This window comes from Gobio gobio, assembly GCF_949357685.1.
Source record: "Gobio gobio genome assembly, chromosome: 23".
Taxonomy (NCBI): domain Eukaryota; kingdom Metazoa; phylum Chordata; class Actinopteri; order Cypriniformes; family Gobionidae; genus Gobio; species Gobio gobio.
The window spans coordinates 4,824,118-4,849,683 of NC_137119.1; the positions used below are offsets into that span (position 1 = coordinate 4,824,118).

Below are 25,566 nucleotides of genomic sequence, written 5' to 3' on the forward strand. Positions count from 1 at the left end.
ATATACAATAAATCATACCGACCCGAAAGCCAGTGTGTGTTTCTGCTGGACTTTACCTGTGCAGAGATAATGTAGCCAGGTCAACTTCCTTCCGCTGAAGTGCTGGTTATAAAACAACTCGAACTGCAGAAGAAAGACATCCATTAAATCAGCGTCATGAAAGGGGATTTTACATGTTCAGCTCTCAGTACATGGAGGAAGCTTAAGCTCTTGCCCATAATGATGATGAGCAAGGTTTGGCCGCTTACCATTTGTACACTTTTCTCCAGCTCCTGTGGGATGGCAAACGTGGAAGAGGGAACGTGTGTGAGGGGCCATGCGCCTGCCTGAAATAATCATAATCCACATTAAATCGCAGCATTTTCCTAACACAAGTCACTATGAAATACAACAAAATTCACTTAAGACATAATAACCGACTATGTCTCAGATGAATAAGTGAATAATGCTAACATAGTCAAAGTTATATTTATAGTTAGCTTTATGTTCCTGGTGTGAACAGGCCTTAATTTTACCTTAATTTTAGGCCTTAAGTCACTATGAAATAGTGTTAGACCGATATATCGGCCGATATTTGCGATTTTTACATGTATCGGCCGATACAAGGCTGCTGCGTTCGCCGATATTTTTTTCAAGAGATTAAGTTAAGTGCACCTAAGCATTAAATGACTAGGTTGTAAATAGTTTTAAAAGTATAAAAGTTTTAAGTATAGTACAGTCAGTGTGCACTTTATTATGATGCTTGCTTGTTGATACTGTGCGCAATAGTGTAATAATTTATGCTTAAATATTTATTTTCAGAATTTATTTTCACAACTGAACTCTTATTTTCTTGTTCTACCTCACCTGTTTTTACTATTTGTTAAACATTGTTTTTTTTAGTTCAATAAATGTTCCTTTTTTACATTTTTAATTGTTATCATCATGATCATTGTGTCATTTTTATGATGTAAATTGAGGGAGCAAAAGCAGTATCGGCTCCAGAAAATCGGCAGCCCGTATCGGTAATCGGCTAAGGCTGATGGGAAAAAAAATCGGTATCGTCATCGGCACTAAAAAAATCCATATCGATCGATCCCTACTATGAAATACAACAAAATTCAGTTAAGACATAATAATCGACTATGTCTAATGCTATGCTAACATAGTTATATTTATAGTTAGCTTTAATGTTCCTGGTGTGAACAGGCCTTAATATTTGGTATTAACCCCTAGGAGTCTGAGCTGTTTTTGGGCCCTTTAGAAGTTGACATGCTCTGACATTTGTGCATTTTTCAGTTGCTTATAAACATATTAATGGCAAAAGTGTAATTCTATTGTATTCAGCACAAACTGGGCGACCATAATATGTGAGCAACATGTATGTTCATGCTTGTATTTTTGAGAGAATAATGTTTATGCATAATTTTTGAAAAAACTAAAAAACTTGTTTTAAAATTAAGGCTTCAAAACACACAATAGGTATGTGTTCACAAGCCCTTTGATTATTGGGTGTTTTTGTTTAGAGTTTTTGCTTTAAACTGATGTGAGAATCATTGAGCCTACTCATTCACATAAAACAATATATTCATTTACATTTTGTAAAACACTTTTTCTTTACTCAGGCCTTATGCGAGTAACGAGCCATGAATAATAATGTGATCTCTCCTGAGAAACAAAGACCTGCATAATAAATGAGCTTTAGGTAGGCCTACTAGATTTTAGGTTTACTAGATAAGTACAGTAAAAAAAAAAAGTTTTCTGGGGGGAAATCTAAATTTTTTTTACTTAAAGTTTTTACTTAAAGCAAGCTAAATTATCTGCCAAAAAAGAAACTTTCTTTTTAATGTTGGAATGTCATATTTCAATGTCAAATGTCAGAAATGTTTTTGAAAGAAGAGCTTTAAAAAAACAGTAATATTGTGACAATTGGTAATGATGAATGTTATAAGTAAAATATTTGGGATTTAAAACAACATCATGCAATGCAATTATGATTTCAAATAGTATCTGGTGACTTTAGGTTGATTGGGACACTTTTTCCCAGTCATTTCAATGGCAAATATTTTCGGAATCATTTGTAAACGATCAAATAAACATGCATGAACACAGTAATATTCTCTCTTACCTGTAAAACGTAAATCTGGAAGCTGATGCCCAGGTCCACTACAGTCTCCTGGGTTTTGATGAAGTTGTTGAATTTGTTGTTGAGGTCGGTGCTGACGCTCATATCAGTGTACATTCTGTGCAGTTTGCTCGTGAATTCATAGCCACACGCTTGCTGGAGGGCAAAGGGCAGAGAGAGAAACAATGAAAGGTCTGCTCACTTTAATCACACCAAACCCTTCATCAGTCCCATGATGACAAAGCCGAGGCGCCCACAGCCGGAGAACACTTGATTATGGAGGACGAGTCACATCTGTGAACTTTTACACACTCTCCAGGAAAGACGGCTGTTATGAGTGAGACTTTCTGTACCTTCAGTTTGTTGATCATGGCTTCCTCGGAGTCCATGGATAATGAAAGTCCATGTATTAACCGCTTTGCAAGCATTCTGGCATAAAACTAAGAACAAATGACAATTAAAAAGAGAGAAAAACAGGAAATCAGTGAGTGCCGCACACAGAAAGACTACCAAAACTAGACACAAAACGAAAGAAACTAAATCAAACCAGTTCAGTACCCAATAAACCTTAACACCATTTAACATTTAAAATGTTTTAGCACATCACTTGCATGTTCCTGTTTTAATATTTTGCTAGCAATGCTTGCTTGTTTTAACATGTTGATAAATTAAAAATGTTCATATCATGTGGTTACATGTTGTTGATAACATACTGCTAAACATGTTTTAACACGTCTTTTTTTTTACGGTTTTAACACGTCAACATAATGCTGAACATGTTTTAACACGTCAACATACTGCTAAACATGTTTTAACACGTCTTTTTTTTTACGGTTTTAACACGTCAACATAATGCTGAACATGTTTTAACACGTCAACATACTGCTAAACATGTTTTAGCATGTTTTAACATGTCAACATACTGCTAAACATGTTTTAACGGTTTTGTAGCATGTTTTAACACGTCAACATACTGGTAACATTTTGATAATTTAACATTTTTGTGGTTACATGTTATTGATAACATGCTGTTAGCATGTTTTAACATGTCAAAATACTGCTAAACACGTCAACATACTGCTAAACATGTTTTAGCATGTTTTAACATGTCAACATACTGCTAAACACGTCAACATACTGCTAAACATGTTTTAGCATGTTTTAACATGTCAACATACTGCTGAACTTGTTTTAACGGTTTTGTAGCATGTTTTAACACGTCAACATACTGTTAAACATGTTTTAACACATCAACATCCTGCTAACATGTTGATAATTTAACATTTTTGTGGTTACATGTTATTGATAACATGCTGTTAGCATGTTTTAACACGTCAAAATACTGCTAAACACGTCAAAATACTGCTGAACATGTTTTAACACGTCAACATACTGCTAAACATGTTTTAGCATGTTTTAACATGTCAACATACTGCTAAACATGTTTTAGCATGTTTTAACATGTCAACATACTGCTAAACATGTTTTAACGGTTTTGTAGCATGTTTTAACACGTCAACATACTGCTGAACTTGTTTTAACATGTCAACATACTGCTAAACATGTTTTAACGGTTTTGTAGCATGTTTTAACATGTTAACATACTGGTAACATTTTGATAATTTAACATTTTTGTGGTTACATGTTATTGATAACATGCTGTTAGCATGTTTTAACACGTCAAAATACTGCTAAACACGTCAACATACTGCTGAACATGTTTTAACACGTCAACATACTGCTAAACATGTTTTAGCATGTTTTAACATGTCAACATACTGCTGAACATGTTTTAACACGTCAACATACTGCTAAACATGTTTTAGCATGTTTTAACATGTCAACATACTACTGAACTTGTTTTAACACGTCAACATACTGCTAAACATGTTTTAGCATGTTTTAACATGTCAACATACTGCTAAACATGTTTTAACGGTTTTGTAGCATGTTTTAACACGTCAACATACTGTTAAACATGTTTTAACACATCAACATCCTGCTAACATGTTGATAATTTAACATTTTTGTGGTTACATTTTATTGATAACATGCTGTTAGCATGTTTTAACACGTCAAAATACTGCTAAACACGTCAACATACTGCTGAACATGTTTTAACACGTCAACATACTGCTAAACATGTTTTAGCATGTTTTAACATGTCAACATACTGCTGAACTTGTTTTAACACGTCAACATACTGCTAAACATGTTTTAGCATGTTTTAACATGTCAACATACTGCTAAACATGTTTTAACGGTTTTGTAGCATGTTTTAACACGTCAACATACTGCTGAACTTGTTTTAACATGTCAACATACTGCTAAACATGTTTTAACGGTTTTGTAGCATGTTTTAACATGTTAACATACTGGTAACATTTTGATAATTTAACATTTTTGTGGTTACATGTTATTGATAACATGCTGTTAGCATGTTTTAACACGTCAAAATACTGCTAAACACGTCAACATACTGCTGAACATGTTTTAACACGTCAACATACTGCTAAACATGTTTTAGCATGTTTTAACATGTCAACATACTGCTAAACATGTTTTAACGGTTTTGTAGCATGTTTTAACACGTCAACATACTGTTAAACATGTTTTAACACGTCAACATCCTGCTAACATGTTGATAATTTAACATTTTTGTGGTTCCATGTTATTGATAACATGCTGTTAGCATGTTTTAACACGTCAAAATACTGTTAAACATTTTTTAACAGTAGCACTTCATTATAATTTAGGGCAGGGGTTTTCAAACTAGGGTCTGGGGACCCCCAGGGGTCCTCCAGAAGGTTCTAAGGGGTCTACAGAAAATTCCAGAGAGTAAAAAGACAAAGCAAAAATGGATAAAGTCTACCGAACATTCTACCCGTTTCATGTTAAATCTAAACGTTTCTCTCCTTTCTTGCTGTAAACGTACTTTCCAGAATTGTATATGTTTGCTTTGTATCTTTCTAGTGAGTTTTTCTCACTATAGCAGTGATTATGGCAGTATTCTTCTTAACGCAGTACGTAAGCTGCTTACATACATTTATTGTGAAAGTTGCTTATAAAAATACGTTTTAATTGAAAATTTCTTCTTCGAGTTTTTACATCCAACATTAAGTATAGCCAATTTAAGTTTGGAAACAATATGTTGTATTTATAATGTCACACTTACTATTTAGCTCTGTTTTTTCGTACATACAAATATATAGATGGATTTTAGGAAGGGGGTCCCTCATACAAGATTCATCATAGCTGGGATGATAAAATTTGAAAACCCCTGATTTAGGGTTCAATTCTTACTATTAACTAGTTGCTTATTAGCATGCATATTACTAGGATATTGGCTGTTTATTAGCAATTATAAAGCAGATGTTAATGCCTTATTCTGCCTGACCATATTCAACAGGTGCTGGTCATATAATTAGAATATCATCAAAAAGTTGATTTATTTCACTAATTCCATTCAAAAAGTGAAACTTGTATATTATATTCATTCATTACACACAGACTGATAAATTTCAAATGTTTATTTCTTTTAATTTTGATGATTATAACTGACAACTCCCAAAATTCTGTATCTCAGAAAATTTGAATATTGTGAAAAGGTTAAATATTGAAGACACGTGGTGCCACACTCTAATCAGCTAATTAACTCAAACACCTGCAAAGGCCTTTAAATGGTCTCTCAGTCTAGTTCTGTAGTCTACACAATCATTGGGAAGACTGCTGACCTGACAGTTGTCCAAAAGACGACCACTGACACCTTGGGCAAGGAGGGCAAGACACAAAAGGTCATTGCAAAAGAGGCTGGCTGTACACAGAGCTCTGTGTCCAACACATTAATAGAGAGGCGAAGGGAAGGAAAAGATGTGGTAGAAAAAAAGTGTACAAGCAATAGGGATAACCGCACCCTGGAGAGGATTGTGAAACAAAACCCATTCACAAAGAGTGGACTGCAGCTGGAGTCAGTGCTTCAAGAACCAGACGTATGCAAGACATGGGTTTCAGCTGTCGCCACTCTTGAACAACAGACAGCGTCAGAAGCGTCTCGCCTGAGCTAAAGACAAAAAGGACTGGACTGCTGCTGAGTGGTCCAAAGTTATGTTCTCTGATGAAAGTAAATGTTGCATTTCCTTTGGAAATCAGGGTCCCAGAGTCTGGAGGAAGAGAGGAGAGGCACACAATCCCCGTTGCTTGAGTTCCAGTGTAAAGTTTCCACAGTCAGTGATGGTTTGGGGTGCCATGTCATCTGCTGGTGTTGGTCCACTGTGTTTTCTGAGGTCTAAGGTCAACACAGCCGTATACCAGGAAGTTTTAGAGCACTTCATGCTTCCTGCTGCTGACCAACTTTATGGAGATTTCATTTTCCAACAGGACTTGGCACCTGCACACAGTGCCAAAGCAACCAGTGCCTGGTTTAAGGACCATGATATCCCTGTTGTTCTTAATTGGCCAGCAAACTCGCCTGACCTTAACCTATTGTGAAGAGGAAGATGCGATATGCAGAAGAGCTGAAGGCCACTATCAGAGCAACCTGGGCTCTCATAACCTGAGCAGAGCCACAGACTGATCTCCTCATGCCACGCCGCATCGCTGCTGTAATTCAGGCAAAAGAGCCCCAACTAAGTATTGAGTGCTGGACATGACCTTACTTTTCATGTTCATACTTTTCAGTTGACCAAGATTTCTAAAAATCCTTTCTTCGTATTGAACTCAAGTAATATTCAAATTTTCTGAGATACTGAATTTGGGATTTTCCTTAGTTGTCAGTTATAATCATCAAAATTAAAAGAAATAAACATTTGAAATCTATCAGTCTGTGTGTAATGAATGAATATAATATACAAGTTTCACTTTTTGAATGGAATTAGTGAAATAAATCAACTTTTTGATGATATTCTAATTATATGACCAGCACCTGTATATGTATCCTACACAACACCTAGACTTAACAACTATCTTACTAACTATTAATAAGCAGAGTTTATTGAGGCAAAAGTCATTATATTTAGATAATAGTGAGAATTGGACCCTAATATGAAGTGTGACCGTTTTAACACATTTCAAGCGAAATTCTAGCATGTTTTAGCATGTTGCTAACATGTTTTAACACGTTCATAACATAGATGTGTTCAAACCATGTCAGATTTAATGTTATTACAAGATTTCAAATCGTCACGCCCAACTCGTAATTATGACCTGTAAGCTCATGTTTCACACGTTTTAAAATTTTTTGCTAGCATGTTTTAACATGTTAACATACTGCTAGCATGTTTTAACACAGTCCTTACACAACAATGCTAGCATGTTTTAGCACAATGTAAAAGTTAACACGTTACTAAAACGGGTTAACATATTTTTTTTACATTTTGCTAATGTTTTAACATGTTGCTATCATGTTTTGACATGTTCGTAGTACGTGCTAACACGTTTTGGCATGTTAACATGCTGTTAATATATTTTAACACAATGCTAACATGTTTTTACATATTTCTAACTTCTTGTTGGAATGTTTTAACATATTTCTAACATGTTTTTAGCATTATTTTAACATGTTTCTAACATTTATTTTTTATAGCATGTTTTAACACATTGCTAACACAACAACTGTCGCACATTGTTAAAACATGCTAGCATGGAACGGGACATATTTAAATGTTTGACCAATAGCTTTTAGCTTATATTACACACTTTATACTTGGTAATTTTCCCAATATAAAAATAGTTTTTCTATATGTATGTTTGTTGTTGCAGTTGTTTAATAAAAGGTTATTTTGTCAACTTTTAATGTAAATGCAAGCAACACAGGTTCAAATCCAGCTCGCAACACGTAACATTTTCCATATCCTGTGTCCCCGCCTTCTTTGCATCATTTCCTGTTCTCTTTCTACTACAGCGGAGCATAAATCACGTCACGGCCTCACCTTCTGAAACACATCTTTGTCGTCAATGTATTTGAAGACCGTGATGAAGCTGGTGAGTTTGTCCTCGACTTCATTCTCCGTCATTCCTTTCGCAGATTTCTTCAGCAGATTGTCACAGTACTTGGCCAGCTGTGAGAGGGAAAGGCATGTTAATGTGGTTTGTAGTTTATTTAGTCATCTTGATCTAACGGTGGGGGATAAGTAGTGATTACACACCAGCTCAGGTGCTTTGCAGATGGATTTGGGCTCTCTGTAGTTCACAACTGAAGTCAAGGCCTGGAAGGGAAATGAGCAATAAAAGCACAAACCACAAACTCCAGTGTTTCGAAACACTCACACATGAACCCGAGGTCAATGCATTCTGGATCTCAGATGCCCCCTACTGGACTAAAGGGAGAAGGTTTGCCATGTTTGAACTCATAAAATTAAGCTATAGTTTGCTAAGGTGCTTTAGAGTATATCTATATTATATTAATTTCTATAACAGCATTTGTATTATTTCAAAGTGTTGCATTTTTAACGTTCATTACATTGTGTTATTGCATTACATGATATTGTATATTAATATATATTTTAATATGTCATATTAATTCACATAAATCCATTTGTATTACTTCAAAGTTTTGATTATTTATTTACTATCATTGTTGCTATTACATTATAATTTATCATATTACATATTCATTTCCATAATTGCATTTGTATTTTTTCTAAGTATTGATGTTTTTACTATTATTATGTTATTACATAATTTATTATATATTAATTTCCATAATTACATTTGTATTATTTCTAAGTATATCAATGTGTTATTACATCATAATTTGTTATATTATATATTAATTTCCATAATTACATTTGTATTATTTCTATGTATTGAAGTTTTTACTATCATTATGTTGTGATTACATCATAATTTATCATATTACATATTCATTTCCATAATTGCATTTGTATTATTTCTAAGTATAGACGTTTTTACAATCAATGTGTTATTACATCATAATTTATTATATGATATATTCATTTCCATAATTGCATTTGTATTATTTCAAAATATTGATGTTTTTATTTCTACAAAATATAACTATATATTCAACATTTCCATAATTGCATTTGTATTATTTCTAAGTATTGATGTTTTTGCTATTATTATGTAATTACATCATAATTTATTATATTACATATTAATTTACATAATTGCATTTGTATTATTTCTAAGTGTTGAAGTTTTTCCTATCATTATGTTGTGACTACATCATAATTTATTATATTATATTATTATATTTCCATAATTGCATTTGTATTATTTCAAAATATTGATGTGATTACAATCACTATGTTATTTCATTACATTATAATTGATTATAATATATATTAATTACCATAATTGCATTTGTATTATATCAAAGTATTGATGTTTTTATTATCATTATGTTTTTATTATTACATTATATTACTATATATTCAAAATTTCCATAATTGCATTTGTATCATTTCAAAGTATTGATGTTTTTGGTATTATTATGTTATTAAACTACAATAATATTATTATTATATATTTAAAATGTTCACAATTACATTTGTATTATTTCTAAGTATTGAAGTTTTTCCTATCATTATGTTATGTAATTACATCATCATTTATTATAATATATATTAATTTCCATGATTGCATTTGTATTATTTCTAAGTATTGAGGTTTTTACTATCATTATGTTTTTATTTACTGTATTGGTAACACTTTATTTCAGTGTATTATCATTGTTTTTTTAAATTATATTACATTTGACTATATATTCATAATTTTAAAGTATTGAGTTTCAAAGTATTTCAAAATATTGACTTTTTACTATCATTATTTTATGTTATTACATTATAATTGATCATATATATTAATTTCCATAATTTTATTTGTATTATTTCTAAGTACTGATGTTTTACCTGTTATTATATTGTTATTATACTACATAATATTACTATATATTCAAAATTTCGATAATTGCATTTGTATTATTTCTAAGTATTGAGGTTTTTACTATCATTATGTTTTTATTTATTGTATTGGTAACACTTTCTTTCAGTGTTTCCGTTTCCTGTTACACATTTTACATGTACTTTCTATAGTAATAACAGTAAATTATGCATAATTACAAGCAACTAATCCTAAACCAAACCTAACCATAATTATACATTAAGTACATGTTGTTAATTAATATTAAATTACACTGTAACAAGGGCACATTAAAACAGTGTAGCCATTCTATAACATTACATTATACTGTATGTTAATATTTCAAAGTGTTGATGTTTTTATTATCAATAATGAGTGTGTCTAAATCATTGCCGTAAGTCATTTTTAAACCATGTTGAAGCGTAAGTGTACCTTATCAAGCGCACTCATGAAGTGTTGGTCCCCATTCAACACTGTGTTAATCAACAGGACAAATTTACTATGAACCTCTAACACTGACTCCACAAACTGGGTTGGCATCTGCAAGACAAAGATCAGAGGAAACATCCCACAATTAATGCTATATACAAATAATTATGCATTTTTCATCATATATATATATATATATATATAGCTACCGACCCCTTTTAGACTTTAAGGCCTGGTTTCACAGACAAGACTTAGATTAAAAATCATTTTTACTTGTATTTTTTTTTGTATATGTTAGGTCCATATGTGTTTGTGTTATGTGGCGAATGTGAAAATGAACTGCTTCCTCCTCTGTCAGCTCTAGCCACTGAAAAGAAATAAGCAGAGAAATCAGGCCATTTACAAAAGCTGGTCAGTCTGACGTGGTGTCGCCTGAGCTCATTACTATTCATGAGCTCGCCCAGTTGAGACCACGCCCACATATTTTTCGACAGTTTTCGTATACAGCAAGGATGGCTGAACGTCATATTTATATGGTAATATACCTGAAGAAGCCATTTCTGCAGCGATTCCAGACATTACTAAACAAAGTTCCTCTACTTAAAGGCTGCAGATAGCTAGGCTCTCATTGGCTAGCTGTTAGCCAATCAGAGTCAAGCAGCGTAGCTCGTTGAATATTAATGAGAACTGGCGCAAATCGAGCGGTGTCTTCCTGCAGGCTTTCTACACCACACTAGAATGGCTTGAAATTAGGTAACCAAGGCATTTTTTCCACAAAAATGTTACAGAGTCCATGGTAGAACATCAGACATTACCACAAAAGTAATGAAATACGTGTGGCAGGGCACCTTTAAGCCAGGATTAGGCTTTAGTTCAATTAGGAAATTTAGGTAACTTTTATAAACATGCCTTAGAAAGAAAACATTACTGTTGTGCATCTTGAGATAAAGCAAATGGCACTGATATATTTTAGAAATATGTCAGTCTCAGTTTAACATGCATTTTAGTCTGGGACTAGATTTCGACTGTGAAACTAAAAGTGTACACACAACCCCAGTTACTCACGTTTTCCTGAGAGAGGTTACTGGTGGCTCGGAGACCCTCATCGTGGATGTGGACCTGGAGCTCTTGGATCATGTGAGGTAAGCCGCTGGACACGGCCCGCAGTAGCGTGTACATATTCGCCATATCTGAAACCAACAACACGTCCTACATTTACAACATGCCAATTCAGACACATACAGTCAATACAAACATACATTCATGAGCTGAAAGCAGGGCTTGACATTAACTCTTTTGCTCCATTCACAGTTTAACCGGTACCCAACGGTACCTTTTTCCGGTACCTTTGGGAATGTTTACCTCAATAACTGTGAAGAAAGTGTTGTTGTTTTTGACATTATGCCTTGGACTCTGTCTGCCATTGTCTGTGATGTTTGTATACTGTAATATTTACCAGTAAATAGTAGGCTACTAGCTACTTACTTAATTTAATTTAAAAAAAACAACCATTCTAATATAATACAAATTCTGTGTTGTGTAATTTCTGGTAATCAAATGAAGACATAACATTTCATTTATCTTTTAATTGAATTAAAGGTCCCATGGCATGAAATTTTCATTTTATGAGGTTTTTCAACATTAATATGAGTTCCCCTAGCCTGAATATTGTCCCCGAGTGGATAGAAATGTTGATCGGTGTAAACCCGAGTTCTGGCTGTCTTTCTCTGCCTTTGAGAAAATGACAGGCTAGACGAGCCAATCCTGAAGTCTCCTGTTATGACATCAGAACAGGAACGGTTTCCTCCCTTTCCTCCGCCCAGAGAATCCATGCAAGCGCTCCAGAGATCATGGGTTGTGAACGAGTGAATGCTGGCAGTTTCTCAGTGTTTGGATGTACAAATGAAAACAGAAGTCTTTTTTCAGTTCCTTCTGATCTGTGATCAGTGATTTCTTATGTGTAGCTAATTATTTATTATTCGTGGACACGCAGCGGCTTCTCTCTCTCCCGACAGAACGGTGTTTTCGTGTTTTCTATCTTGTGAGTCAGTGTTTTTGTATGTCCTCGTCGCGTCTATCGGTTCTAAAATGTGCATACAGTCATGAGTTTCTGCTCAACATCAGAAGAGTAACATCTTTAGAGATAAACCTCACGCACGCCGAAGCTCGGCCTTCAACATCCCCGACCCCCAGTACTGCATCTGGCCCACAGCGGAGGCACAAAACGCGGCGTGAGATTAAGCAGAAGGGGGGTAAGTGTGAGGGTATCCGGCTAGGCTAGCCAGCTTTCCCCACAATAAACTGGATTACATTCGATTACTGCTGTTGTGTCTTTGTTTGCGCTGTGTACTCAACGCGCGTCACTGACGCTTTTATTTTATTTTAAAAATAATGCTATTATCAACACTTACTTTTAACTCGTTCATCTCGCTGTAATGGTACATTGCATGTGTTACAAAGTTGGTAATAATGATGAAGACGGACTCGGCGTGACTGGGACTCGTGTTTATTCAGAACTCTCAGATACAAACACAACTCGCGCTGACTGACAGCGCTCTCATAACTCAGTAGTTACTATAAATAACTTTGTTAGCAATCGCTGAGCTCAGTCTCTGATACATTAGTGATGTCCGGTTCGCGAACGATCTTTCTTTTGAACCGGTTCTTTTTAGTGAACCGAATCAGTTCACCAAATCGGACTGAATCGTTCTAAACGGTTCACGTCTCCAGTCAGCGCTGATCCATAATTTACTAAAGTTACTAACTTTCTGACATGAGTGACAGTCCCTCTGACTAGAAATAGACTAATAACCTGAAGTATATGCAGTAACTACAACAGTTCAGACATGCTGAGAGAACTGATGAGAAGTGAACTCAGGTCCATCCGTCTGTCTGGCAGCAGCTCGTGCCTCGTAGACCTCGTTAAACCACGCCCCCTCCGCTCATTTAAAATGCAAAGATGTCAGCCAATCACAACAGTGGGCGTTTTTACTGAAGTCTCACAGCAGACACGCCTCTTGAAGCAGGGCAGTCAGCCACATGGCAAACAGCAGTATAGAAAAAATGCCTTTTATTTCTAAATTATGACATTTTATGATGTAAAAGTCATACTAACAATATAAGTACACCTCAGGAAACATTATAAAATAATAGAAAAATGCCATGCCATGGGACCTTTAAACTAACTTTTTTGTCAAACAAAGTGCTGCACAACCAAGCTTTATTCTGTTCAAATTAAAACATGGAAGAAAAAATTTGATTTTGTGAGTCTCAGAGCGGCTCTGGAGATGACGTTCATGCGTTCATATCCTCATTTGAAACGACAAAGATGAAAACATGCGACCGCCACCCGCGATTCAGTGTGTGTGTGTGTGTGTGTGAGGAAAATAAAACCATGCGTCTGCACCATTCATTCACACAGAGAAACACAGGACACGCATGATTTGTATTTAAATAGTCTTTTTGCGGTTTAACATTCAAAGACATTAGTCTATCACCAGATGCGTTCTCAGGTACTGAAATTTGGCAGAGATTGAATTCATGTGAATCGGTAGTGCCCTTAGTAATTCGGTCGGTGCCCTTAGAAGTACAGAGTTCGGTACCCAACCCTACCAGCCACTGTGGCTAGAGGTTATCCAAAATTACTAGACACTTAGCATTTTCACTGGCCACAATTTTGACAATGATCAGATATTTTTAACATTATCTCATAATTTGCTATCACTTTAAGACCTGATGCACGGATCCATTACATTGTTACACATAGGGTTGTAACGATTTGACCAAAAATAAAAACCTTGATTAATTGAACATTTTACCTCGATTACGATTAATGAACGATTATTTTGCTATTTTTTTTGCTTTCCATTTTTTGCCTTCATAAGGTTTTTACTGTAAATATTTTCTACTATTTAATGAAAGTGCATTTTCTTTGTGATATTAAAATACTTAAAGGAAATGGTTCACTTTCAGCAGTTATTGTCTATGGAGCAGATTTCTGTTTGTTGTACATCAGATACAGATAGATTAGCACAGTAGGCCTACATTTCATTTATTTGAATGCATTAATGAGAGAGTGATATTGTGTGTGAATTACTCATACCGTCTCTATTCATTATGAAGCTGTGGTGTGTACTTACTTCAAAGGTATTCAAAATATGCTATAACGGTTGAATTTCTGAGCTACTTTAGTGACTTTACTTCAGTCACAGGACGGCGTTGACGTTGCGTTTCTGCGCTGCTCTTTGCGCGCGATCTTCACATGATGTGCGAGCTTCTGTCTGAGTGTTCTTTTGCCACAGTATATCAGGCATTAGTTCAACATAATACACATCTGATGGTCTAAAATCGCTTTAATGTTAAAACTGGCAGGTCTTAAAACACACACAAATGACAGCTTTGTGAGGACGCAGGTGAAAGATCTGCCTTCAGGGCGTGTGTTGTCAGAGACGCGACACGGCTCGGCTCTGTGTCACAGAAAAAGCGCTGAACGGATAGATTTTCCATATTGTTGTTTTTGAATAGTGCACAACCGCTTTAAATGTTCAAACTGGCAAGCCTTTAAACGCATATACTTGACAAACTTTATGAGGACGAAAGTGAAAGCGATCTGGCTTAGGGGCTTGCGCGCGCCTCCTGTGTGTGTGTGTGTGTGTGTCAGCGCGTAGGCTATAAGAACGGCAATTAACTGACCTGTATAAACTGTGTAAAACATGCAGTTACTATAGTGATTCTGGGTATCTTTAAATACAGATAACTACTCCTGCTTCTCTGTGTGCCTGCAAACTGCACTTGATGTGACTAACGGGGCGGAGTCACGTGACTAAAACCGAAATAACCCACATGGGAAAAATACGTCGTTTAGAGGTTCTGAATTTTGGTTTCGATTACTTTTCGATTAATCGTCCAGCCCTAGTTACACATGCGTTTTCTTTTTCAACTGTTTACCTTCACTTAAAACAGAACTGACTGTGTTTACGTGAACACTCACCAATACCAGCATTTTGACATTATTGTGTGTGTATTTGACTGTTTAAGTGCAATAAGCAGCGAAAACTAACTCAACTAGTGCTGAGAGGCGGCTTTATGTGGCCGCACAAAATTTTTGCACAAATTTTGCAGGAATGAGTACAATTATGTGCAATACGCACAATCCCACGGTGAAATTCAAGCCCTTTAACAGCAACAATATTCATCCGGAGCAAATGAAGCGAGTGAGTGAGTGGAGGCGGGTTTGTGTGTCACTCGCTGTCAGAGAGAGATGAGAGAGAGAGAGAGAGAGAGAGAGAGAGAGAGAGAGAGAGAGAGAGAGAGAGAGAGAGAGAGAGAAAGAGCTGCCGATATTGTGTGTCTATTCTGTGGAAAATGAGTATTTCAGATATTTCAATATCGAAAAATCTGTATTTTTGACATTGCACTTAGTTTATTATTTCAGATGCCTTGTTAAAAGACTACAATTCAAACATGTATATTTTATATAGCTTATAAAATTCAACCCCGCCAAAGTGTCTAGTAGGAGTGACTGCGTTACACGCCACTGCTGAAATACACCACATTTGGCAGGTTGGTGGGTGTTAATGTCAAGCCCGGTCTGAAAGTGAAAGTTCACACTGGGTACAAGTGTAAATAAAGTGCTGACCGTCTCTCTTTTCCTGTCTGATGATATTTTGACACTCCCCGTGCAAGAACTGCAGGTGATCGGCCACCATCCTCTGCTGACATTCATGGATGACTTTGGCGTAAGAGCTGGGGTGCAAATACTTCCGACATCTCACCTCTTCGTCTTTCAACCGGCCTAAAACCTGCGGCAGAAAACAGCAGAGTAAAAAACTCCGGATTACGATCACAATAAAGCCTAAAAATAAACAAAACCATGTTGAAGTGACTGTTCTAAATGTAAAAAATGGTATTGGTTAAATTAGGCTGAGGTTACACAATCTCACCTTCTCCATATATTGGGAGCAGTTGGACTCCTGCAGTAGATTGGAGGCTTCCTGTTTGTAATACTCGCCGGTTTTCGTCAGAAACGGCCCCTCAAAGATTTCCTGATAAAACTGGGATTTAAAAAAGAGAGGGTGTGGCCTTCAAATGAGATGCATACACAGACTCTAAGCATGCAACTATGTACACAAACATCTGGGGTTGGTAAGATTTTTTTTATGTTTTTGAAAAGTCTCTTATTTTCAACAAGGCAATACAGTAAAAACAGTATTGTGAAATATTATTACAACTCAAAACAGCTGTTTTCTATGTGAATATATAGTAAAGTGTAGGGGTGCAACGATACACTCGTGTCACGATTCGATATAAATCGCCATACTGAGCTCACGATACGATATGTATCGTGATATTTTAAGCCAAAATAAATAAAAAATTATTATTATCAAAATAATATTATCATTATTGTTTTATTATTATTATCAGGACCCACAAATATTCCCCCATTGCATTATTATACATTATATTCAGCATTATATATAGTTGTTTAATGTAGTAATGTCACTGAAACTGCGTAAACGTTCGTTTTTAAACTTTCAATGCAGGCAGGATTCTCTCCCGCTGCTCGCTATGACCCGCCTCTCCCGCTATTAATGCGCTATACATATAAGAATAAACCATCTAAAATGCTTTGAATAATCATACTACTAAAACCAAATGTGATCTGGTGATTTAAATGATGTTTGCGCTTTCCCTATAAGGAGTGCCGCTTTAACCCTTGTGCATCCTTATGGACATTTTTTCAGTTTAGTTTTTTTGATAACTTTGCCTGTGGTAATGCTAACTGCATATAATTTGCCACAGGTGTGTATTTTTATTGAATTTTAATATTTCACCCCCATTTCCTTTAAAAAATACTATTTTGCACTAGGTACACAAAATATTTCCTCTCAGTGCCTTTTGGACAAAAATGTCCCTATTGAAACCCATTAAAACCCAAATGCCATTTAACTATAAAATGATGCAATCTTTGTTAATAGGCTTTTATTCTGTTGGCAAGGCCTCAATTTTAATTTTTACTCTTTTTGACCAGATGGTGCCATTTTTTCAGGTTTGGCGTATAAAAGGAAATACTCGCTTTATTCCAGTTTTCGGTTTATGCACATTATAAAGCCAATTGGATAACTTATGCAGCTGTTACTGTGTGGGTGTGTTGGTATGGATGTCAGTGAGTGGTTTGTATGGGTGTAATAAAAAAAACACTGTGTGTATCAGTGGAGTTTCACTGGCATCTAATGGGGAAAAACTTGACACTGCGCCCAAACAAACTCTGACTGAAAGCTCATTTTTTGAGATATCAACCTCAAATTTGGAACACAGCTTTTTTAGATTTATGGCTTTGATTTTCTAGCAGTTTTAGAGTTGTTGTTTCAACATGTTTCTTAAAAAATATATATTTTATATAAAATATGATTCATAAATCATTTTCATAAACTTAAAACTCTATAACATTTTTTTTTTGGTTTCACTTTAAGCTTTTTTGACTTGACATGGACATGTTTGTCCTCTATGGACCTGTGTGTAACTTTTTTAAATTGATGCACAAGGGTTAAATGATGTTTGCGCCTTGACTTTGATGAGTGCGTGTGTGCCCGCGCTTCAGATGATCAATGCAATCCATCACAGTTCTAATCGTGTGTCTAAATGACCACTCAAACTGTAAATGTTTAGCTCATCCAAGATTTTTAATTATGCGTTTACTCTCTCTCATGTTGTTTTCGCGCGTCACAAAATCATCTGACCGTCCGTGTTTACTACAGTATGCGTGTGGTTGTGAATCTGTTCATCATAAACCATCGTTTGTGTCTCTTCAGAAGACTTGGATTTGGATTAGACACTCGATTAGTTATTTTTACGATGCCTTTATGACATTTTTTGGATCTTTTAAGATTGAATGGAGGGACAGAAATCTCTAAGGTTTCATAAAGAATATCTTCATTTGTGTTGAAGTTAAACGAAACGACATGAGGGTGAGCACATGATGACAGAGTTTACATTTTTGGGTGAATTATACCTTATAAATACAGCAAGTTGAGCCTTGGATAAAACACCTCTATATCGCGAATCATATCGTTTACATCAATGATACATATCGTCACATTTTTATATCGTGATATATAACGATAAATCGTTACACCCGTAGAAAAGTGTAATTTATTTATATGCTCAAAGATGAATTTATCATCATTACTCCAGTCTTCAGGGTCACATGACCCTTCAGAAATCATTCTAAGATGATGTATTCGCCACACTTTCAGGATTCTTTGATAAATGCAAAGTTCAAAAGAACAGATTTTTTGGGAATTTAAATGTTTTGTAACATTATAAATGTCTTTACTGTCACTTTTGATCCATTTAATGCATCCTTGCTAAATAAAAGTATAATTTTTTGGAACGGTAGTACACAAAAATATAAATATTTAAAAATACTACTGAAGTTTCACCTTTGCATAAAAATAACAAAAACTTTGAATGGATGTCACATGCATCTAGACAGAGCTTCTCACCTTTAGAGGAAACTTTTTCTTGTATTGTTCAACATGAACAAAGGAGTTGATAACCCCGTGGATTACTTTCTGATTTGGGTCCTCCCCACATCGGTCGCTATGGAAACAACATCAAAACTTAGTAATTAACCTACAAATGTATCCTCTGCAGAGCTGAAATATAATCAATAAAACTGAACTTGGGTTCAGGTCATGCAACAGCATCTATGGATTGTATCTGTGGTACCAAAGACTTGCATTTTGTTGAAGTCACAAACCGTAAATGTATTTACAGTAAAACACAACAGAAACAAGCAAGTGGGCAGAATGGTTTAAACGCTGAACATTTTTGCTATAGCATTTTTGAGCAGTTATTCCCAACCGGAGTGCCATGTAAAAATCCTTCAAACATTTTTAAAGTGGTCATGAACGGAGCAACTAAGAATTCGAGTTAAATTTGCATTCAACTCTCTCATCTCAAGGTTTAACCTACTTCTTGATCTCTTTCAGAAGCATCCCGATCAGCATCGGTTGAAGGGGCTCAATCATTAACTTCCGCCACATGTCAAGTGCAAGCTAAAAAATACAACAAAAGCACTACAGTTTATGAAAGAATAAAAACCCAATTTGACATTTGACCTGTGAATGGCTCAACATCCACTTGTGTTGCACCTGGTTAGGAAAGCATGCATACCTCTCCGATCTCCATTAACGGCTCATTCATATCCACTCCTCCATATCCATACTGCAGGTCAGCTTCAGTCAGCTTGTTCTTCTTAATAAACTGTGTGTTAAGGTACCTGCAGGGAATACATGAAAACAGTCATTAGGGAAAAGCATCTATTATTTTAGATGAATACGTGCGTGTGTGTGTGTGTTGATGCATAATAAAGCCACGGGTGACGTCAGTTCAATAGCTGCTTGTTTTCTCAGCTGACCAAGACCAGCGGGACAGTGATGGGGTTCGGGCCAGCATGATGAAATCAAGCAGAAACCAAGCAAAGCCCTTGGCGAGGCCGGAGAATGCATGCCAGAGAAACAATACCTTGTGCACTCAATGCAGCGCATGATAGTGAACACTCACAATCAGTGATATCAAATAAAAGACAAAAAAAAATAAAGATAACTAAACCTTATTATTATAGTGGCATACTAAGGGCGTTTTCACACCTGAAAGTCCGCACCAAGGTCCGAACCGAAGTTCATGTTTTGATACATTCGGTTAGTTTTGGTTTGGTTTCACATTGCAATTATGCGAGCGCACTAAAGAACTTTACACTTGTGTCCACTCGTCATCATCTATGTGAGTTGCATCTGGACATTGATTGGTTTGTAAACAGACGTGCGTCTGACGTCAGCGTCTTTGACAAGAATGAATGAACGGACGCATATCGTTGCCACTATTGAACAGTGCGCATTGCTTGACTATTTTTTATTTGTTACGTTTAAAAGTGGACATTTCAAGCTTTATATACACATATTTCTCATGTTTGTGAGACGAGTAGCTGCTGAGTTTCGGTTTATTTGAGACGCTCCTGTTCATGTGTAATGTGATCGCTCCCGTGATTATTGTCTGCTATAGACTATTTGCTTCTTATTTATTAAATCCAGGCAATTATCTGATTAAACGTTGATTAAAATTAAGATACAATTTATACAAAACGAAATTCACACTAAAGAAAGGCTTTCTAAGCAAAATCATACAAAATTTCCTTCAAAATCATTTCTGACCTTCTGTCTTCTGACATATTGCACATCTTTTCATAATCAATGTAGCCTAGATTGAATTTAAAAATAACATTATAATATGTAAACATAAACAGGAACTTCCTGTAAATGCTCTGAAAGTCCGAACCATATACAGAAAAAATGCTTTCACACTAGAAAGGAACCGAACCTTTGTTCAGTTTGATCCGGACCGAGACGACCTCTTTTCGCCGGACCAAATTTCATCAGTTTGGTCCTGACCGTGGTACGGAGGAGGTTTCACACCTGCAATTTTGATTTGGACCAAACTGAAAAGTCAGAAAATCCGGACCAAACAAGGTAGGTGTGAAAACGCCCTAATACTGCACTCTTACTAAACTTGTGTGTGCACAGTATGCACATTTTCTGAATGCATGAAACAACCGGAAAATCTACTATATTTGCCAAATTGAGCAGTAATACAACATGCACATGCCATCTCAACAGTCCCTAATGAACCAAAACCAACAACAACTGTTATTTAATTTATTTTAGTTTTTATCCCTTTGGTGACATAACTGATTGTTCAGACAAGTTTACACTAAACTAGATAAAGAATTGCAAAACTGTATGTCTGATATGATAACTGGATTTCTTTTAAAGAATGAAATACTTTTATTCAGCAAGGAAACATAAAATTATTTAAAATTGACAAAGAGCCACTCTGGATCTGCCATAACCAATCGCTAACGTTTGGTCGTGACGTATGTCGTCTCAAACTAGCGCACGACATCACGTCATCGTTCTCGGCCACGTTCTCAGTTCTTCGCTGATTGGACCGGTTAAAATTTGCCCGGAGAAAACCAGAGAATATACCGCAATCCCTGACGGAGTAAGGAAAATTAAAATTGAGCGGAAGTACGTAGCGGTGTTAATTCCGTTGACGAATAATTTCCGTCAACAACCTTTTTTCCCTGACGAAAACGAGACGATAACTAAATAAAAACTAGTGTTCGATGACTAAAACTATGACGAAAACTTACTGTCATTTTCGTCAACAAATAAAAATCAGACGAAAATGTTAGAGAGGGTCGATTAGGGAAGAGATCCAGTCAGAACTGATGTCCTGTGTAACAGATGCACATTTGATCAGAACGTGCGGATCTAACCGCTGGAAAACACGGCTCTTTTGCGCTTCTCCAGGCTCACACATCCCCGATCCAGCGCTCCAGAGCGGCTCACAATCACTGAAGAGCGCACATTTATGCCACGCAATTGTATATGAACTAAAGCTGATGAATAATGACAATGTTTACTTTATGATGATTATATAGTAATATGTTTTAGACGGTTGTAACTTGAATGAGCAGCTGCAACTGCAACAGTCCCGGTGTATTTCGAGCTTGTTTATAATTTAAAAGTCATGCATTATATATTCGTATTTGGTTACACACTAAACTGTATTTCATTTAATTCCCATTTAATTCTTAGTCAGGAGGAAAAAACAGTATTTGACACATATTCAATAAAGTATCAGGGTTATAATAGTTAACTAAAACCATTAAAAAAAAGAATTACTTGAAATTCAATAAATGTTAACTGAAATTAAAAATAAATAAATAAACTTATTTGAAGCTTTAGCTTTACCTGATATGGCCTACTAACCAAAAGAAATACAAAGTTATAAAAACTATATAGATGTTTTTAAAAAAAACAAACAAAAAAGTGAATTGAGCTCTCTTTCGTGTATTTTTAATGTCAAAAACAAAATGATGTCAAAATTAAATGGAGCTTGAATGCTTAATGTATTACAATTTAACTAAACTCATTAGATTTTAGGAGACTAAATCTACAGTAGATTTAGTCGACTAAAACTAGACTAAAACTAAAAACAATTCAGGTGACTAAAATATGACTAAAACTAAATGGCATTTTAGTCAAAAGACTATGACTAAAACTAAATCAAAATTTGCTGTCAAAATTAACACTGGTAGGTGGGAGGGCGGAGCCTGGCTAATGTGTAATATCGCTGTTTGTGAATGTAAACGTTCTGCAAAGTTGTAAAGTTGAAAGTGCACTACAAATAAAGTTATTGTCTCCCAAAAGAAAGAATCGACTCTGAACTGTCTAAACGAGTCGTCAGTAATTCGAATCCCACTGTGTTACGGTTCTACATCACTAGATTAGACATTTGCATAATGCCCGGCTATGTTGTACGTTGTCCGTCCACAAACAACTTGACCTGCCCTTCAACACTGGATCCGCAAAACGCTTGCTCTTCAAAGATGGGTCAGTATCAGTTTATTTGGACCAGCTGCTCCTCAGAATCACAACCTGTACGTATGAATAATTACTGATGTTTTCTACCGGATGTTCAAAATACTTACTTTTGTGTAAGTTTCCGGCTAACTCACGTTATTACTGTCTTACTGAAACACTTCTGCTCATCATCTGTGAGCCACTATTACCTACAACTGTGTCTGTTAATGTCATTCTTACTACTTTGAGTAAAGATAGAGGATGGAGCAAGATCTGTTTTTACAAACTTTAATGTTACATCAGTCATTGACGTTAGTGCTCGGCTAACATATGCGCTGATATTGATACAGTTCCCACATGTGCACCGCAATAAATGAGAAATATACACATGGTTTTGTTGATGGACATACACTTGTTAATGCTGATGGGGAGGAATTACAGTTGCAACAATTAAATTGAGAATATAACTAATGCATATATTCTATTTTAAATACTGTAGTCTATGCCAGATATAGCCTACATTTTGAAATAATAAACGAGGCTCAAACATCCATTTCAAGCATGCGTGTTTCTTTTAGCGCTTCCAACACACCACAGCCTGTTAAATATTTAAACAATTATCAGTAAATAATGATAACCTAAAGAATATAAGAAAATTAAATATTATAAAAAATAATAATAATAATTTCCCCTCAATGATGCGTGCCCTCCGCTCTGCGCGAGATCACGAGCTGGATAGACACCTTCTCGAATATCTTCGTCTTCATGTTTTCTCATGATCTTGCAAAGCCACACTTGTTGAAAAAGGTCTGAAGAGCGAATTTTATCTTCCACAGGGTAAAGACATTTAAGCTATGTTTGATTATTCACTGCCAGAGAAAACGAAAGTAAAATGGCCTGTGTGTGTGAAATGCGCTATTCAAATAAACTTGACGCGCCTTACCAAGTCTAATAACAAGCACAAACTGTGTTAAATAAAATTAAGTAAAAAGGTAGCCTATTCGTCCTTCAATGTTTTTCTACTTTCCCACAGTAAAGGACGTGAATGGGTATAATAGACTTAATTATAAACAAACGAAAGGAAGAAACGTTTATAATTCCCTGCGAAATGGGTGCGACGCGAGTGAAGATTTGAGAAAAGAAACGAGATGTTCATGTGGGATAAAATGGACTAACGTTATGCCGATTGTAAAATTCACGGAAATCGCAAAACAGAATAAAAAAGCTGACAAATCTTAAATTGGGCTCAGCATACCTCTCTCATTCGGTATGAATCCATTCATGGCTGCGAATTTATTTCCTTTGTAAACAAAGCTTTGTGCTTCACTCTGTATTATTCACGTAAAACAGCATTACCATACAAATCACTGACGAAATTATAGTTTTGAAGTATAAAATGGTATTTATGTAAAGAGATATATTAAAATAAAAAGTGCACAACTCTTCTTAAGTGGAAGGAAGCTACTTTTTTCCCTCACGTGCAAACCTAGCGCGGATGAGTCATTATTTGGGTTAGAAAAATAACGAAATTATATAGTTTTTAAGTAGAAAATAGTATTTATGTAAAGAGATGGTAAAATACAGATATAGTAAATTATATATTTTTATTAATAAAAAAAACGACGATATCATCGTCCATCACGATGTTTTACTGTAAACATCGTCAACTGCCAATTTAGGAGACATCGCCCAACCCTACTGTGCAATATATCGAAATATCGCAAATGTTCATATTAGGGATCGACCGATACGGATTTTTTAGTGCCGATGCCGATACCGATTTTTTTTCATCAGCCTTAGCCGATGACCGATACGGGCTGCCGATTTTCTGGAGCCAATATTTGGAGCCGATACTGCTTTTGCTCCCTCAATTTACATCATAAAAATGACACAATGATCATGATGATAATTTAAAATTTACAATTTAAAAAAGGAACATTTATTGAACAAAAAAAAACAATATTTAACAAATATTAAAAACAGGTGAGGTAGAACAAGAAGGGGAAAAAAAAGAGTTCAGTGGTGAAAATAAATTCTGAAAATAAATATTTAAGCATAAATAAAATAATTACACTATTGCACACAGTATAAACAAGCAAGCAGCATAATAAAGTGTAAGCTGACTGTACTATACTTCATTTTAAAACTATTTACAACCTAGTCATTTAATGGTTACACTCTAAAAAATGCTGGGTTAAAAATAACCCAAGTTGGGTTGAAAATTGACTAATCCAGCAATTGGGTTGTTTTGACCCAGCGGTTGGGTTGAATGTTTGCTTAAAACAATCCAATCGCTGGATTAAAATAACCCAATCGCTGGGTTAAAACAACCCAATCACTGGGTTAAAACAACCCAATTGCTGGATTAGTCCATTTTCAACCCAACTTGGGTTATTTTTAACCCAGCATTTTTTAGAGTGTAGGTGCACTTAACTTAATCTCTTGTAGAGCAACACCAGCGGTAATTCAGGAAAAAATCTCCCAATGCTCCGCGTGAAAGTTCAGTCTTTCGACCTTTTACCATCGTGTCAATTTTCAATTGATTTTGATTAATATGCGCGAGGGAGAGCAGGAGAGTTTGAAGACGGTGAGAGCTGCCCTGTGGACGCCTGTTTGTAAATAATGCAGGGAAAAAAATATCGGCGAATGCAGCAGCCTTATATCGGCCGATGCCGTTACACGCAAATATCGGCCCGATATATCGGTCTAACACTAGTTCATATC

At 35.5% G+C, this 25,566-nt stretch overlaps 1 protein-coding gene across 1 annotated transcript in view; it reads right to left on the reverse strand.

The window, feature by feature from the left end:
* cul2 (cullin 2) overlaps nucleotides 1–25,566 on the reverse strand; it is a 47,785-nt gene that overhangs the window by 15,663 nt on the left and 6,556 nt on the right. Inside the window, exons 5-17 of the mRNA XM_079805562.1 lie at nucleotides 19,592–19,697; nucleotides 19,391–19,473; nucleotides 18,919–19,015; nucleotides 16,357–16,467; nucleotides 16,053–16,215; nucleotides 11,480–11,604; nucleotides 10,418–10,525; nucleotides 8,248–8,307; nucleotides 8,032–8,160; nucleotides 2,458–2,544; nucleotides 2,108–2,260; nucleotides 249–326; nucleotides 57–123 (exon numbers count right to left, since the gene is read on the reverse strand). Of these exons, the coding sequence (XP_079661688.1) occupies nucleotides 57–123; nucleotides 249–326; nucleotides 2,108–2,260; nucleotides 2,458–2,544; nucleotides 8,032–8,160; nucleotides 8,248–8,307; nucleotides 10,418–10,525; nucleotides 11,480–11,604; nucleotides 16,053–16,215; nucleotides 16,357–16,467; nucleotides 18,919–19,015; nucleotides 19,391–19,473; nucleotides 19,592–19,697 (1,367 nt within the window). The remainder of the gene's footprint in view (nucleotides 1–56; nucleotides 124–248; nucleotides 327–2,107; nucleotides 2,261–2,457; nucleotides 2,545–8,031; nucleotides 8,161–8,247; nucleotides 8,308–10,417; nucleotides 10,526–11,479; nucleotides 11,605–16,052; nucleotides 16,216–16,356; nucleotides 16,468–18,918; nucleotides 19,016–19,390; nucleotides 19,474–19,591; nucleotides 19,698–25,566) is intronic.